At 38.2% G+C, this 14,674-nt stretch overlaps 2 protein-coding genes across 2 annotated transcripts; both read left to right on the top strand.

Moving 5' to 3' along the window:
• Nucleotides 1–1,360: 1,360 nt before the first annotated feature.
• LOC149038573 (fibrinogen-like protein A) lies at nucleotides 1,361–3,875 on the top strand. Its single transcript, XM_089184123.1, has 4 exons — nucleotides 1,361–1,398; nucleotides 1,936–2,200; nucleotides 3,036–3,174; nucleotides 3,259–3,875. Exons 1-4 carry the CDS (start codon nucleotides 1,361–1,363, stop codon nucleotides 3,873–3,875), a joined length of 1,059 nt encoding a protein of 352 aa, XP_089040249.1.
• Nucleotides 3,876–10,856: 6,981 nt separating this feature from the next.
• Nucleotides 10,857–13,033, top strand: LOC149038574 (angiopoietin-related protein 7-like). Its single transcript, XM_089184124.1, has 3 exons — nucleotides 10,857–10,894; nucleotides 11,393–11,535; nucleotides 11,631–13,033. Exons 1-3 carry the CDS (start codon nucleotides 10,857–10,859, stop codon nucleotides 12,245–12,247), a joined length of 798 nt encoding a protein of 265 aa, XP_089040250.1. The 3' UTR covers nucleotides 12,248–13,033.
• Nucleotides 13,034–14,674: the final 1,641 nt, after the last annotated feature.

Below are 14,674 nucleotides of genomic sequence, written 5' to 3' on the forward strand. Positions count from 1 at the left end.
TTACACCAAATTCTCGTGACTTGTTTACTAGCAAATGTGTAGCAGCTAGAGGGGAGAATTAACAATCAGATCTTGGGAGTTCAAGGGTCGTTAATAAAGCTGCAAACTAAACCCACAGTAAAGATTAGATAAAACCTTCATGTTGTGTCTATGTGGATGCAATCGGTTTTTATCTAATTTTATCTAGTTTTAATTAAGTTCTATCGTTATCCAGTTTCAAATTCTAGACTACTATTATTTAGTTTTGAATTCTAGACTACTATTATTTAGTTTTAAATTCTAGACTACTGAACCCAAGGGTAATTATTTGCAAGATAAAAGCACCACAAAACCCAGAAAACTGTTAAGTTAATTAATTCCATGGCAATTGAAAAAAGATAATGCTATAATTAGTGCACGAACTGGTTCAGTCAGTGAACGAATGTCGTGAAATGTTATCAATGTCTTCCTCAGAAAACCTTGCACACTTACTTTCCCCCCTTAAACCGTCTAATCTTTCTTCAATAGAAATAGAAGAGAATCCTTACTGAGTGTTTCAAGTTTTGAAGCTGATCGAGCTTTTAATAATAAATGTTATTCGCCAATCTCCTGCCAAGTTTCTAAAACCCTAACACATAAACAAACTGTGGATGAGAAATATTTTCACTCGTAAATTATTCATTTTCAAGTCGACGCACTAGCGACTAATTGAGGTCAAAGCTTCCTTATCACGACTTTATCTTGATCGTGAACTAATGCAAAAGGCGAGTGGAAGTAACTTGAAAACAATGCAGCGACTCACTTTACTCTTCCATTCTCAGTTTCTCTTGTGCTGGAAGTTTACAACTCCCTCAGCTCAAAGTCTATCAGGAACGTCAAACCCTGGGCGGTTGTCTTGTTTAAGAAGATATGAACATCCTGAAAAAGGTAAAGCTTGACTTAAACACTTAATTTGCGCACTGCAAATAATGGTAAAAATAGATCTTGGACAACACAAAGATAGAAAACTTGACGTAGAACCAATGTGAACCGAGAAGATTTGTTGAGACTATTTATCTGAATAGTGGGGTTGAAGGTAATGTAATCGTGGTGCGCTGACTTTAATTCATCAGTTACAACACAAGCAAATTTTCGTATTTTAGCGAAAAACACTTTAATACCGAGTCGCGAGTCGAAGCAAAGCATTCAGTTATCTTTCTCTTAACGTGAGCTCGTTTCAAGCTGTAAAATTCAGCTTTTTGTGTCGTGCATTCCTCCCTGACATCGCTTTGCTTGTAGCTGTGATGGAATAAAGTTAATGGTAATGATGGAATTTTATTCACCTTTAAATGGAACTACTTCAAGTTAACGTGTTTCAGACACGATCAAACTAGAGTAAACGATGGTCAACAAGGACGATGAGGATGAAAAGGAAGACCGGTGATCAAATTCACTGTGATAGAGCATAAAATCGTCTGATGAGTGGGAATCTTAATTATAGGGGTTTCCAGAATTAAGAACCAACAACTTTGAAGGCTTGTGTATTTTCTTGTTGCCTATCGAAGAGTTGCGAACAGCCTAAGATAGAACTGGCCGGAAATTTACGAAACTGAGACTAATTCTCGAAACATGAGAAAAATAATTCCATGTAAAGATATGTTAATATCTAAGCAATACTTTTCACTTCCTGTCGGTTTTCAGACGCAAAAACTCACACGGGATGTTACTGAGAACACAAGGAAAAGTTGTAAATCACGACCCGAGGGTGCATGATTACCAACGTTCCAAGTGCACTGACGCCTAAAAAAACGATAGAAAGTGCGCTTTCTAGCTTTTAAAAATGGAGCCCTGAGTTTACTTGTACCGTGAACGATAGGCTTTCGATCAATCAAAGTGTTCCTAATATCTTATAAATTTTTACGATTTTCATCAAGTCGTTAATGTTCTCTTGATTTCTCTCTTTTTGTTTTATGTAAGATATATCTTGAAGAAAACTCTCATATATGACGATATGTTTGCATCTGTTCTAGGCTACACTCTGGTTAATCACGTGATTGCTACGCACACTGTCACGTGCCCGATAGACTGTACATGGGAATGCCTACGGGATGCACGCTGTCGATCGTTTAATTATGCAAACTCAGGGAAAACATGTGAATTAAGTGACCAATCAAAAGCGACAGCCCCAAATGACTTTGTTTTAAGAAAAGGCATCACTTACTACGAGCCAACGACACAGATGGTGAGTCATAGAAATTTACAGATCAGTTAGAAACTTAATCATCAGTGCTAAACCTACCAAGCGCAGGAACCTTTGAGGTCTTCGGTTTTTCAAATTCCATCTTCTGAGCAAGGTGGTGTCAAAATCATATCGAGAGGTCAAATAAATGCCTGTATCTCAGAGAACGGTATGGCAGCCTAAAACTGAACATTTACACAGAGCAGCGTTTGTAAGACCTTCATTTCTAGCCCGAAACACAGCAAGTTGAAATGTGGTGGAACTCAGTGGGCGGGAGTACAATTCAGGCAGCAATCGGGCGAATGATTTGAAATTACGAGCAGGAATGAAAACTTTAATTTAAACATGCGCACATGAATTGATTCATATAGCAAAAGTTCAAGTCGGAAGTCTAAACGTTGTTAGAAATATCGAATGCTTAATGCACTTCAGATATTTTTTCCATTTTGACTGGCTAACATTTGCTAAGTGCTTATAATTGGACAGATGAAATCAAACAATTTGGACATAGAACAGCTAATCAAGCCGCAAATAAGAGCTGCTTTACTGATAAAAGAACCACTCATTCTCGAGAATTTTATTATTGACATAATTGATGTCATAAAATGCCTATTTTCTAGAAGGAAATCCTGGGTAAATATAATTTGCTCAAATAGAGACAAAATCGTTGCTCGATATACAAAACTTTGAAAATATCAAACTTCTATACTCATTTTGAAAGAGAAACGTTAGCTCTAAGAACGAGAATATATTTCAACCTAATAAGGTATTGTCATGGTAAGTTTCGCCTAGTAAAAGGATGAAAGTACGTTTAACCATTCTTCCCATTTTCACCCAGGGAGGAAATAGACCTGTTTGCACCTCGGCCTTATGTCAAAATGGTGGAACATGTGTTGACGCGTGTTGGAATCCTCGGATGTTCACGTGTGAATGTCGACAGGATTATAAAGGAGTGTATTGCGAAAAGCACAGCGGAGGTGGGTAACTCGTGACTAAATAGAAGAGAAGAACACTTATATTTGCGATAATCTCATGTTGTGTTTCTTTTGTTTTATGTACAGTGAGAAGCTGCCAGCAGCTGAAAACCCTTGGAGCGAATCAGAATGGCATTTATAAAATCAACCCAGATGGTCAAGGGGTCATAAACGTGTACTGTGACCAAACCACAGATGGAGGTGGGTGGACTGTGGTTCAGAGACGTTCCCGTCCATACGAGCAAAGCTTTGAACGAACGTGGGTAGAGTATCGAGTAGGCTTTGGCGACTTGTCCAAAGAATTCTGGCTTGGAAACGACAACTTGCACCGAATCGCCTCTTCAGACAGCATTCTTCGAATAGAGCTGCACCGAACCAACGGCCAAAAGGGATATGCCAAATATGGTGGGTTTCGGGTAGCTGACGAAACAGAAAAGTATCGATGCGACATGACTTCGTACGAAGGAAACATCGGAAATGGGTTTTATGGAAATACTGATCCTAAATTGGACATCCGAGGGATGAAATTCGGCACACCAGACCAAGATAATGACAACTTCCTTGGAAAGTGTTTTCCTCATGGTGCATGGTGGGCAAACCAATGTGGCATAGTTAATCTCAATGCAAGGGGTGGTCCATTCTGGCTTCCTTGGGCTACTAGCCCTGACCTAAATCTCTCTGAGATGAAATTAAGGCATAACTGAACAAAACTGCTGTAATCACCAAACCCTTAAGTCTTAGTGTCCTTTCTATCCTTTCTGGGTGAAAGTTTTTTCTTAGTTTCCTCCTCAGCTTTTCCTCTGCTTCTTCTTCGACCTTCAGGACAGATCTTGGAGTTAAGACAGAACTCGCACATTGGACTTACAGGAACACATGTCTGTTGACCAAATCCAACCAACAATACATTCAGTTCATCCCACTCCTCTCTGCAAAACAGAAAAAGAATTCACTAATTTAGTCTCTGAAACCATATACTCTAATTATTTAACTGTGGGTTATGGGTAAACAGCATATGATAGTCAAGGTTTGCTATGCATCTAGAGAATCTTGAACCTAGGTCTGAAAGTCCTTAAAGTTTTCCTTTTTGCATTCTGCTCCTTGAAAGTCAGGAAGGAACAAAAGCCTGTTCATTTCAGAATATTTGTAAAAGTTGTTTGGAACTTGCACAATAGCTAGGTCTCTAAAATGTGGCAGTGAGTGAAAAGGCTTTGGCAAGGAAGGAGCAAAACACCTGGTGAAGAGAATTTTTGTAACTTGGTATCATTCAAAATCACTTTTCACCAGCTTTCTACAGCAATTCTAGTTTTCTCTGGCAGTTTAGTACGTTTTTTGACCCATCCCGGTCTGTTAGAAATTCTATGAACATGAGTATCAACTCCAATTCCAGTCACTTGTGCCCTGAAGCCATGTTCATGGTAATATGCACCATTTTTGGGCCCACACCTGGAAGTTTGCAGAAAGTGGTGAGAATATGGTGACAAAAAATTGTGTAGTTCTACTTTCTGCATATAAACCCACACACAACCCACACACAACCCACAATTCCTCCAATTGCTCTGATGAATGGCTAACGCTCAAAACGTCAGCTTTTTTACTCTTTACGCGAGCCAATTTATGTTTTCAACTCAGTTGTTAACACTAAATTACCTATTATTAGGAAAAGTTTCATATTGATCACCTCTGCGAGTTAAAGGGTTACAAGTTAAAAAGGGAGTTCAGTGTCAGATTTTGAACCATTTTTGTTGTTTCTTTTTCTACTTCTAGACTTCTGGTAGTGGTTTTTATAATAAAGGGGGGGGGGGACTCAGAGGGTTGTATGGAGGATATCAACCAATCTACCCCTTTTTGTAGGCGAAAAAGTGACAAGTGAAAATAATAAACCAACTTGGAATAGCCCCCTTGATTCAGTAACATGCTAATATAAGACCCTCCTGAACCCTGTTTAACATACCTGATGATGAAAAAATTATTATCAGTAGCTATTCTAAAATGCACCCCTACTAGTAAGTTTTTAAAAAATATTCAAAACTTTTAGTTAATAAGGGGAGAGAAGGTAGATAAGTTCACCAGTTTTGCTTGTTGATGTTGTAAGAATGTTCTCTATTGTTAATCCATAAGCCTTTAACTTTTCCATTGCAGCAAAAGTAACTTGGTCTTTTGTTTGACTTGACAGCATGAGGGAGGTAAGTACTTGATATCAGACTGTCAATAAAAGTGAGGAGAGATGAACCATTGATACTGGACAGTCAACCCTCTTTCCCCTAAGAGTGACTGGCTTCTTATTTCTCCTGACAGTTTCACCCTTGCATCAAATACTTAAAATCATGAAAATAAAGGAAATGATGTCCAATTCTAGAAGCTCCTGATTGTCTAACAAATTCTCTTCGTAAATTCCAGATAGTATGCAGCATAGTTTTCACTGTTTGTGATAGGACAATGGTAGAATTATACTAATATTTGTAAGCACCCTCTTTCTTCTGAACAAACTCTTCAGTTGAGTCTGATGATGTGGCAAGCTTAATCAGTAGACTTTGTTTTCTGATTAGAAGGGAAATTTCAACCCTATATGAATGGTAAGATTTCTGACTGGCTACTTTTTAACCCTTTCCACCCTAACATCAGTATGCATATTCTCCGCACTGTTCTTTATGCATTTCCTAAGGTGCTGACAAGGAGAATTTGTTTGCCAATCAAAAGGTTTCTTTCCTGATGACCATTTCCTTAATTCTCATGACCTTAATGTATGATATTGTAGGGAGAAATGAGATGTTACTCATCCTTTGGGTTTAAAGGGTTAAATGGGAAATTTAAGAATGGTTGCCAGGATGAGGGTGTATCCTTACAACTTTTATCCCAGTAGCTCATACATGAAGATCTCTATTGTGGCAAGTAAGAAAAAAGAAACCAAAATCATCACAAAAAACTTTGACAAATAAACATCAGTAAGGCAAGATCTCTGAAAATAGACTGGCCCAGTTGTCCAGGTTCTAATGAGGAGGCCTCAACCTCACCTCAGGCTGCAGAGTATGGCAGATCTTCAAGCTGTGCAGTGATTTTGGCATGCAATTGACTTTTAAATGGGAACTTGTGCATGCACTGCCATACTCTGCAAACTGATCCTCACCCACCTTAACCCTTAGACACCTAGGAGTGACTGACATCTAATTTCTTATTACACCATCAGCTCTGAATCACACATCAACGTCACAGTAGTTGTTGAACTTTTTGTAATAATTTATCTCGTCAATAAATCAAATGAAAAGTGGTATGCAATCATTTGCTGAAGGTAAATTAATGTGTTGCAATTGAACAAGCAAAAAGTAGTAAAATTTCTACACAGCCCCCATTCTACATCATGCATTCAGTTCTTGGATAGAGAAAACAATGACAAAAACAATACATTGCCATTGGGAAAACAGATTTGTTTTACAATAGTATGGGGCTGTGCAGAAATTTTACCCAAAACGTTTCTACTTCTCTTAAATAAGCTTAGTTGGCTCAGAGGAGACCATTGTGTCGGCTTTTCCCTTACCCCACCCCACTGGATCGCCAATTTTATCTCCTCTCATCTCTGGTTACTGGCTCTCATCAGCTGTCTTCTCGCATCCTTGTGAATCAACTGGGGCATCGCGTGTTTTTCTCATTTCACGAATATTAACAAGCTGCTCTCTCCAGTTCAGAGGCTGCCAAGTTGAACCTTGTGTTTGTGCCGTGGACGTGTCATTTTTACGCTTTTTGGCTGCAACATCTTCAGTTTTCTTGTTGTCCCTAGACGAGCCTTCTTCATGTCGCTTCTCGTATTCGATTTTGATGTGCCTTCTTGGTTCCTTTTGGTTCGTTGACAAAGCTGCGATTGCTTCTATAGCCGCCGAGCGTGTTTGTCTTCCTTTCACTCATCCTGGAAATCCGTAAAAACAAACTGATCATATGTTTGAATCGTCAGTCTTCCCTGCATCTGCATTTACCAGTAATATTAAATTGTGAACAGTCCTCCCCGTTCTCGCCTTAGAACGCTGATTTTGGCGGGAAAGTGATGTCACTCGACCAGCTGATTACGTAATTAGTCACCACATAAAAGCCGGAGATTTGCCGAAGAATAAAACTGATTCCTTATTAGCACATCCTCTCCATTGAATTTTCTCCACACTGAACCCAAAAGAACAAAGAATAGGCATCAACAAGAGAATGGAAAATTTACAGTCTCTTGTTTGGCATCAGATATCATCTAATGAAATTTTACTGAAAATTTTGAGCTTAAGAAGTGTTCATGATTAAAATTTACACGAACTTGAGTGGCAATCACGAGAATAATGAAACATCAAAATTTTACCTTATTAAACCAACAAACTAAATTAATTAAACTGAAAAAAGTAAGTTAAAAAAAGGCTAACTACACGAGATATAATATTTTTAATTAATCTTCTATGGAGCTTTGATTTGTCTTTTCTCTTCCTCAGTGTTAACTCCAAAGGTCTTTGTCCGTCTCACTGTAAATAATTTAGTATGGAGTTCAAAAGTCAAAATAGGTATTGTTTTCTTCCGTGTTAGGACGAGGCATTTGCACATATGTCTCACCCGATACTAAATAATTTATGTAAAAAGCTGTCTCACCTTATTTCTTCAAACTTTAATATAAAAGCACAATTTTTATTTATTTGTAAGTTTTTCCTTCTGAAAGTTTTTTTTTTAATGTTGAGATTGCGTTTTAAGCGATGTTTAGTCGATCGGTAGGATGTTAACGTTATTCCTGAAGGAACAGGTCGAATCATCAAGCTCATGATTTGGAGTTTGCTTGCAGTTTGAAAGCAATCAGCATTTATTTCATAAGGATTCAAATTTAGGTTTAGCGTCCTTTAGCGCCTTTGTGTATTTATGTATAAAGAGAATATACCCCTTACAGACTATACAATTCGTACGTTGCTGGTCAGTATTGTTCCGACTTGAATTCACGTTACGTGCGTTCTTTAGCGCCTTCGCGCATTTATAGATAAAGGTTAAAAATAAATACCCAAAACAGTCTCTGCAATTCTTACATTGCGGGTCGGTACCTTTTTGCATCAGGACTTCAAATTTATATGTATATCTCGCCTGGTAAGTACTTAATAATTTATGTAGACGAGAGCTGACTTACGTTCTTTCTTTAAATTTTAATAAAAGCAGAATTTTATTTATATGTAGTTTTTCTTTTGAAAATTTGTACGCTAAGCTTGCGTTTTGAACGATCACTTAAGTGTTATTCCTGAAAGTAGACAAAGTAAGATCAGTACTTAAACTCTTCAGAGATTGATAAGAGGTTACATAACGCGCATATTACATCTATATGCTTTACCCTTTAACTCTTATAAGTGACTAACATGTAACTTCTCCCTATAACATCCATACATTACCCGCCAACATGTAATGACTCAAGCTTATCATGTGGAAGTTAATAGTCCTGATCTTACACCAAATTCTCGTGACTTATTTACTAGGAAATGTGTAGCAGCTGGAGGGGAGAATTTACAATCAGATCTTGGGAGTTCAAGGGTCAACATAGCTGCGGACTGAACCCACAATAAAGATTAGATAAAACCTTCATGTTTTGTTTCTTTTTTCTAACATGATCAATCTGTTTTTATCTAATTTTATCTAGTTTTAATTAAATTATATCTTTATAGTTTCAAATTCTAGACTTCTATTATTTAGTTTTAAATTCTAGACACTGAACCCTTAGGTAACTATTTGCAGGATAAAAGCACCACAAAACCCAGAAAATTGTTAAGTTAATTAATTCCATGGCAATTGAAAAGAAAAGAATGCTCTAATTAGCGCACGAACAAGTTCAGTCAGTGAACCAATGTCGTGAAATGTTATCAATGTCTTCCTCAGAAAAAATTTCCTTCTGAAAGTTTTTTTTTTATGCTAAAGTTGCGTTTTAAGCGATGTTTAGTCGATCGGTAGGATGTTAACGTTATTCCTGAAGGAACAGGACGAATCATCAAGTTCATGATTTGGAGTTTGCGTGCAGTTTGTAAGCAATCAGCATTTATTTCATAAGGATTCAAATTTAGGTTTAGCGTTCTTTAGCGCCTTTGCTTATTTATGTATAAAGAGAATATACCCCTTACAGACTATACAATTCGTACGTTGCGGGTCAGTATTGTTCCGACTTGAATTCATGTTACGTGCGTTCTTTAGGGCCTTCGCGCATTTATAGATAAAGGTTAGAAATAAATACCCCATACAGTCTCTACAATTCTTACATTGCGGGTCAGTACCTTTTCGCATCAGGACTTCAAATTTATATGTATATCTCGCCTGGTAAATACTTAATAATTTATGTAGAGGAGAGCTGACTCACGTTATTTCTTTAAATTTTAATGAAAGCAGAATTTTATTCATATGTAGTTTTTCTTTTGAAAATTTGTACGCTAAGCTTGCGTTTTGAACGATGTTTACCTGATCGCTTAAGTGTTATTCCTGAAAGTAGACAAAGTAAGGTCAGGACTTAAACTCTTCAGAGATTGATAAGAGGTTACATAACGCGCATATTACATCAATATGCTTTACCCTTTAACTCTTATAAGTGACTAACATGTAACTTCTCCCTAATTTCAAATTCAAGACTTCTATTATTTAGTTTTAAATTCTAGAGCACCACAATACCCAGAAAACTGTTAAGTTAATTAATTAATGGCAATTGAGAAAAAAGAATGCTATAATTAGCACACGAACTGGTTCAGTCAGTGAACGAATGTCATGAAATGTTATCAATGTCTTCCTAAGAAAACCTTGCACACTTACTTTCCCCCCTTAAACCGTCTAATATTTCTTCAATAGAAATAGAAGAGAATCCTTACTAAGTGTTTCCGATTTTGGAGTTGATCGAGCTTTTAATAATAAATGTTATTCGCCAGTCTCCTGCTAAGTTTCTAAAACCCAGCTCATAAACAAACTGTGGATGAGAGTTATTTTTACTCGAACATTATTCATTTTCAAGTTGACGCACCAGCGACTAATTGAGGTCAAAGCTTCCTTATCACGACTTTATCTTGATCGTGAACTAATGCAAAAGCCGAGTGGAAGTAACTTGAAAACAATGCAGCGATTCACTTTACTCTTCCATTCTCAGTTTCTCTTGTGCTGGAAGTTTGCAACCCCCTCAGCTCAAAGTCTAACAGGAACGTCGAACCCTGGTCGGTTATCTTGTTTAAGAAGATATGAACATCCTGAAAAAGGTAAAGCTTCACTTAAACACTTAATTTGCGCACTGAAAATAATGGCAAAAATAGATCTTAGACTACACAAATGTAGAAAACTTGACGCAGAACCGATGTGAACCGAGAAGATTTGTTGAGGTTATTTAGAACTGAATAGTGGGGTTGAAGGTAATGTAATCGTGGTGCGCTGACTTTAATTCATCAGTTACAACACAAACAAATTTTCGTATTTTAGCGAAAAACACTTTAATACCGAGTCGCGAGTCGAAGCACTTCAACTAGCAAAGCATTCAGTTATCTTTCTCTTAACGTGAGCTCGTTTCAAGCTGTCAAATTCGGCTTTTCGTGTCGTGCATTCCTCTCTGACATCGCTTTGCTTGTAGCTGTAATGGAATAAAGTTAATGGTAATGATGGAATTTTATTCACCTTCAAATGGAACTACTTCAAGTTAACGTGTTCCAGCCACGATCAAACTAGAGTAAACGATGGTCAACAAGGACGATGAGGATGAAAAGGAAGACCGGTGATCGAATTCGCTGTGATCGGAGCATAAAATCGTCTGATGAGTGGGAATCTTAATTATAGGGGTTTCCAGAATTAAGAACCAACAACTTTGAAGCTTTGTGTATTCGCTTGTTGTGTATCGAAGAGTTGCGAACAGCCTAAGATAGAACTGGCCGGAAATTTACGAAAACCGAGACTGAGTAATTTTCAAAACATGTCAAAAATGATTTAATTTAAACATGCGCACATGAATTGATTCATATAGCAAAAGTTCAAGTCGGAAGTCTAAACGTTGTTAGAAATATCGAATACTTAACGCACTTCAGATATTTTTTCCATTTTGACTGGCTAACATTTGCTAAGTGCTTATAATTGGACAAGTGAAATCAAACAATTTGGACATGGAACAGCCAATCAAGCCGCAAATAAGAGCTGTTTTATTGATAAAAGAACCACTCATACTCGAGCATTTTGTTATTGACACAATTTCACATGTTACTGACACATTTTCACTCAGGGAGGAAATGGACCTGGTTGCGCCTCGGCTTCATGTCAAAATGGTGGAACATGTGTTGACGAGTGTTGGAATCCCCGGATGTTCACGTGTGAATGTCGACAGGATTATAAAGGAGTGTATTGCGAAAAACATAGCGGAGGTCGGTAACTCGTGACTAAATAGAAGAGAACACCTAACTTTGCGATAATTTCCTTTAAGCAACAAGTGTCATACTATGTTTCTTTTGTTTTATGTACAGTGAGAAGCTGCCAGCAGCTGAAAACCCTAGGAGCGAATCAGAATGGCATTTATAAAATCAACCCAGATGGTCAAGGGGTCATAAACGTGTACTGTGACCAAACCACAGATGGAGGTGGGTGGACTGTGGTTCAGAGACGTTCCCGTCCATACGAGCAAAGCTTTAGACGAACGTGGGTAGAGTATCGAGTAGGCTTTGGTGATTTGTCCAAAGAATTCTGGTTTGGAAACGAAAACTTGCACCGAATAGCCTCTTCTGATAGCATTCTTCGAATAGAGCTGCACCGAACCAACGGCACAAAGGGATATGCCAAATATGGTGGGTTTCGGGTAGCTAACGAAACAGAAAAGTATCGATGCGACATGAGTTCGTACGAAGGAAACATCGGAAATGGGTTTTATGGTAATACAGATCCTAAATTGAACATCCGAGGGATGAAATTCGGCACACCAGACCAAGATAATGACAACTCCCTTGGAAAGTGTTTTCCTGATGGTGCATGGTGGGCAAACCAATGTGGCGAGGTTAATCTCAATGCAAGGGATGGTCCGGACTGGGGTCCTTGGACTTCTCAGCCTTACCTAAAATTCTCTGAGATGAAATTAAGGCATAACTGAACAAAACTGCTATAGTCACCATAGTTCACCTTCAAGGATGCAAGGAACTCGACGAAGAGATCTGGGCACTAACTAATGTAGCCTTCATAGAATTTGCAATGGAAACTCAAGTTGTCATGTAACGCCCGGTGCTGCGTGGCGTTACAACCAAAAACAGCTGCGAAGGTGACTGAAATCCATTGATATATTATTAGCATAATAATATATTGACACATAATTTAGTCTAGCACTAGGCTTTAAATATCGACATGAAATCGCTTTCTTCAACTTGAAATGAAATGTGAAACCTTTCCTTCCAATGGTAATGTTTCATTAGCACCCCACGAACAGATGTCACACATTATAAACAGACCATTATGTCTAATCCTGTTTCAAGACACCAAGAGACCAAAACAAAGTGAAGCGATCAAAAGCAAACCTTGACGTAACAGGCCAACCACAGGTTTCAAAAACTGTTATTTACAAATGGTCTGTTTTTATAGCCGTGTTAGTGAAAAGGGCTTTTACTTTCTTGAAAATAAAAATCATAAAAAAGTGTTTGTAAAACGAAGCCTTCGCAACTTCCCTGAACTTCTAAGCATACCGTTATATCATAGTAATTTAATAGCCCACGAATATGTAACAAGTGCGACGCCAGTTGTTGCCATCGATGCTGGAAGTATGTACATACAAAAAGCACATTTCCTGAAGGACTGTTAAAATTATCCGTAAAAGAGGCCAGTATGTTTCTTTACAGACTTAGTTACCACAGTCGTTAGAGAAAGGCAAAATAAAAGTAATGCTTTCTGAATTGTTTTGAGGGGCGTCCGAATATTTTGGCTGCTAAATCCTCCGCGAACCTGATCTCCTCCATTCAACGTATTGTCGAGCAAAAAAAATTAGACAAAAAAAGAAAGTATTGCAAGTTAGATGTTCACGAATGGAAGAACTGAAAGATTTCACTCAACTCAAACGAAGCTCGGGGGAGCTTTCTATGAAGGAAGGGGAGAAGGCCTCCTCTCCAGGGTTCTATCTGTTTTCCCTCAAGATTCATGCTGGAGAGGACTGGGAAACAGGTTGACATCGCGATTTCACATTCAGCCCAGGGATTTAATCGATCGAGTTTAAAATCCCAACACCCACACCATCCTATGATGATCCCCCATTGTTGAAGATAACACAACAAAAGGGTTGATCAATAGTTCGTTCTGCCAGTCATTATAAGACGACAAAAAAAAAAAAAAAAAAAAAAAAAAGGCAACACATTCTTAAAATCTCCCATTTCTAAAAGCAAACAAAATCTACAAATCACTAACTATCAATACTGTAAAAAATCGATTAATTCATATCCTTGACGTAATAAAACAAATTTCACGCATCTGAGATCGCTATTCTTTCCTTCAAAAGTAAAAAAATGTAAATACGTCTGGCTTCAGCGGCGTATAACCACGGCGAAGAAGACATATATTAAATTTCGATTCACAAATACTACAAGTTCAGTACTGTACAGATTGTCTATCACTGATTGCCGTTGTATTCTTGGGGTATAAATCTAACTTGAAGACCCCACACTAAGTTTCTTATACGTAAGTACTATTAGTGCCGATAAAGAGCTGTACAAGACAGTTTCTCTTATTGCCAAAATGATTTATTTGAGAGTAATAGTGCAGGCCTCACTGCACTCACCCTGTCGTCCATTAACATCAGTAGCGCGTACCAAGAAGTGGCACTTATTGTCGGGTGATAACTGAGTCAGAATGCAAGCCATAGGAAGCGTCAACGCCTTGACGAGTCCAATCTTCTTCCACTGGTGAGGGTTCTCCGTTGTGCCGCCGTCCTAGAGGGCAAACAGTTGCTAGTTCATTATAGGCGCATGTCTCTTCTCAAGAGCCATGTACCACGACAAAACGATACCGCTTGGAGCCACCGCTATGGAGACATTAGGTTTCGGAGGGGGTCTCTGTTGCTGGAGATACTGGGGGATGTTGCCCTGAACTCGGCGGTAAACCCTGTTGGGCAGGCGGTTGGGGTCTTATAGATAATTGTGAATAGCTTTGCAAGGCGAATAGCAAAGGATGAAAGGAGTTTGAGTAGCCAATCAGAGCGCGCCTTCATTGCCATCCACCGTTTAAAGTATAAACTAATTTCTAACTCAAATTCAATGGCAGATCTCTCCCTTTAAGGAAGAGGTACCACTTATAAAAAATCTTTCACAAAAAAAGCACCTTGTTACCTAGGTCTCACAGTCTTTGATTTTGCTTCCATCTCGCCTTTTATACATTGTATCATGAACCTGTACATTTATTTTACACAGTTGGAACCAGTCTTGAGACATGGTTTGAGGACCAATGCTAACCTGGGCTCAGTTGTCGGAAGGCTGATTAGTGCTAACCCGGGGTAAAATTTTAATCCAGGTTTCCTTACTGCTTTGTTAAAAAGCCTTTTTTG

Source organism: Pocillopora damicornis, chromosome 10 (assembly GCF_964200805.1).
Source record: "Pocillopora damicornis chromosome 10, jaPocDami1.2, whole genome shotgun sequence".
In the NCBI taxonomy this organism is placed as follows: domain Eukaryota; kingdom Metazoa; phylum Cnidaria; class Anthozoa; order Scleractinia; family Pocilloporidae; genus Pocillopora; species Pocillopora damicornis.

Coding starts and splice junctions, on each gene's coding strand:
- LOC149038573 (XM_089184123.1), top strand. CDS start 1,361: ATGGTCAACAAGGACGATGAGGATGAAAAGGAAGACCG. Junction 1,399..1,935: donor GAGGATGAAAAGGAAGACCG/GTGATCAAATTC, acceptor GTTTTATGTAAG/ATATATCTTGAAGAAAACTC. Junction 2,201..3,035: donor ACGAGCCAACGACACAGATG/GTGAGTCATAGA, acceptor ATTTTCACCCAG/GGAGGAAATAGACCTGTTTG.
- LOC149038574 (XM_089184124.1), top strand. CDS start 10,857: ATGGTCAACAAGGACGATGAGGATGAAAAGGAAGACCG. Junction 10,895..11,392: donor GAGGATGAAAAGGAAGACCG/GTGATCGAATTC, acceptor ATTTTCACTCAG/GGAGGAAATGGACCTGGTTG. Junction 11,536..11,630: donor GAAAAACATAGCGGAGGTCG/GTAACTCGTGAC, acceptor TTTTATGTACAG/TGAGAAGCTGCCAGCAGCTG.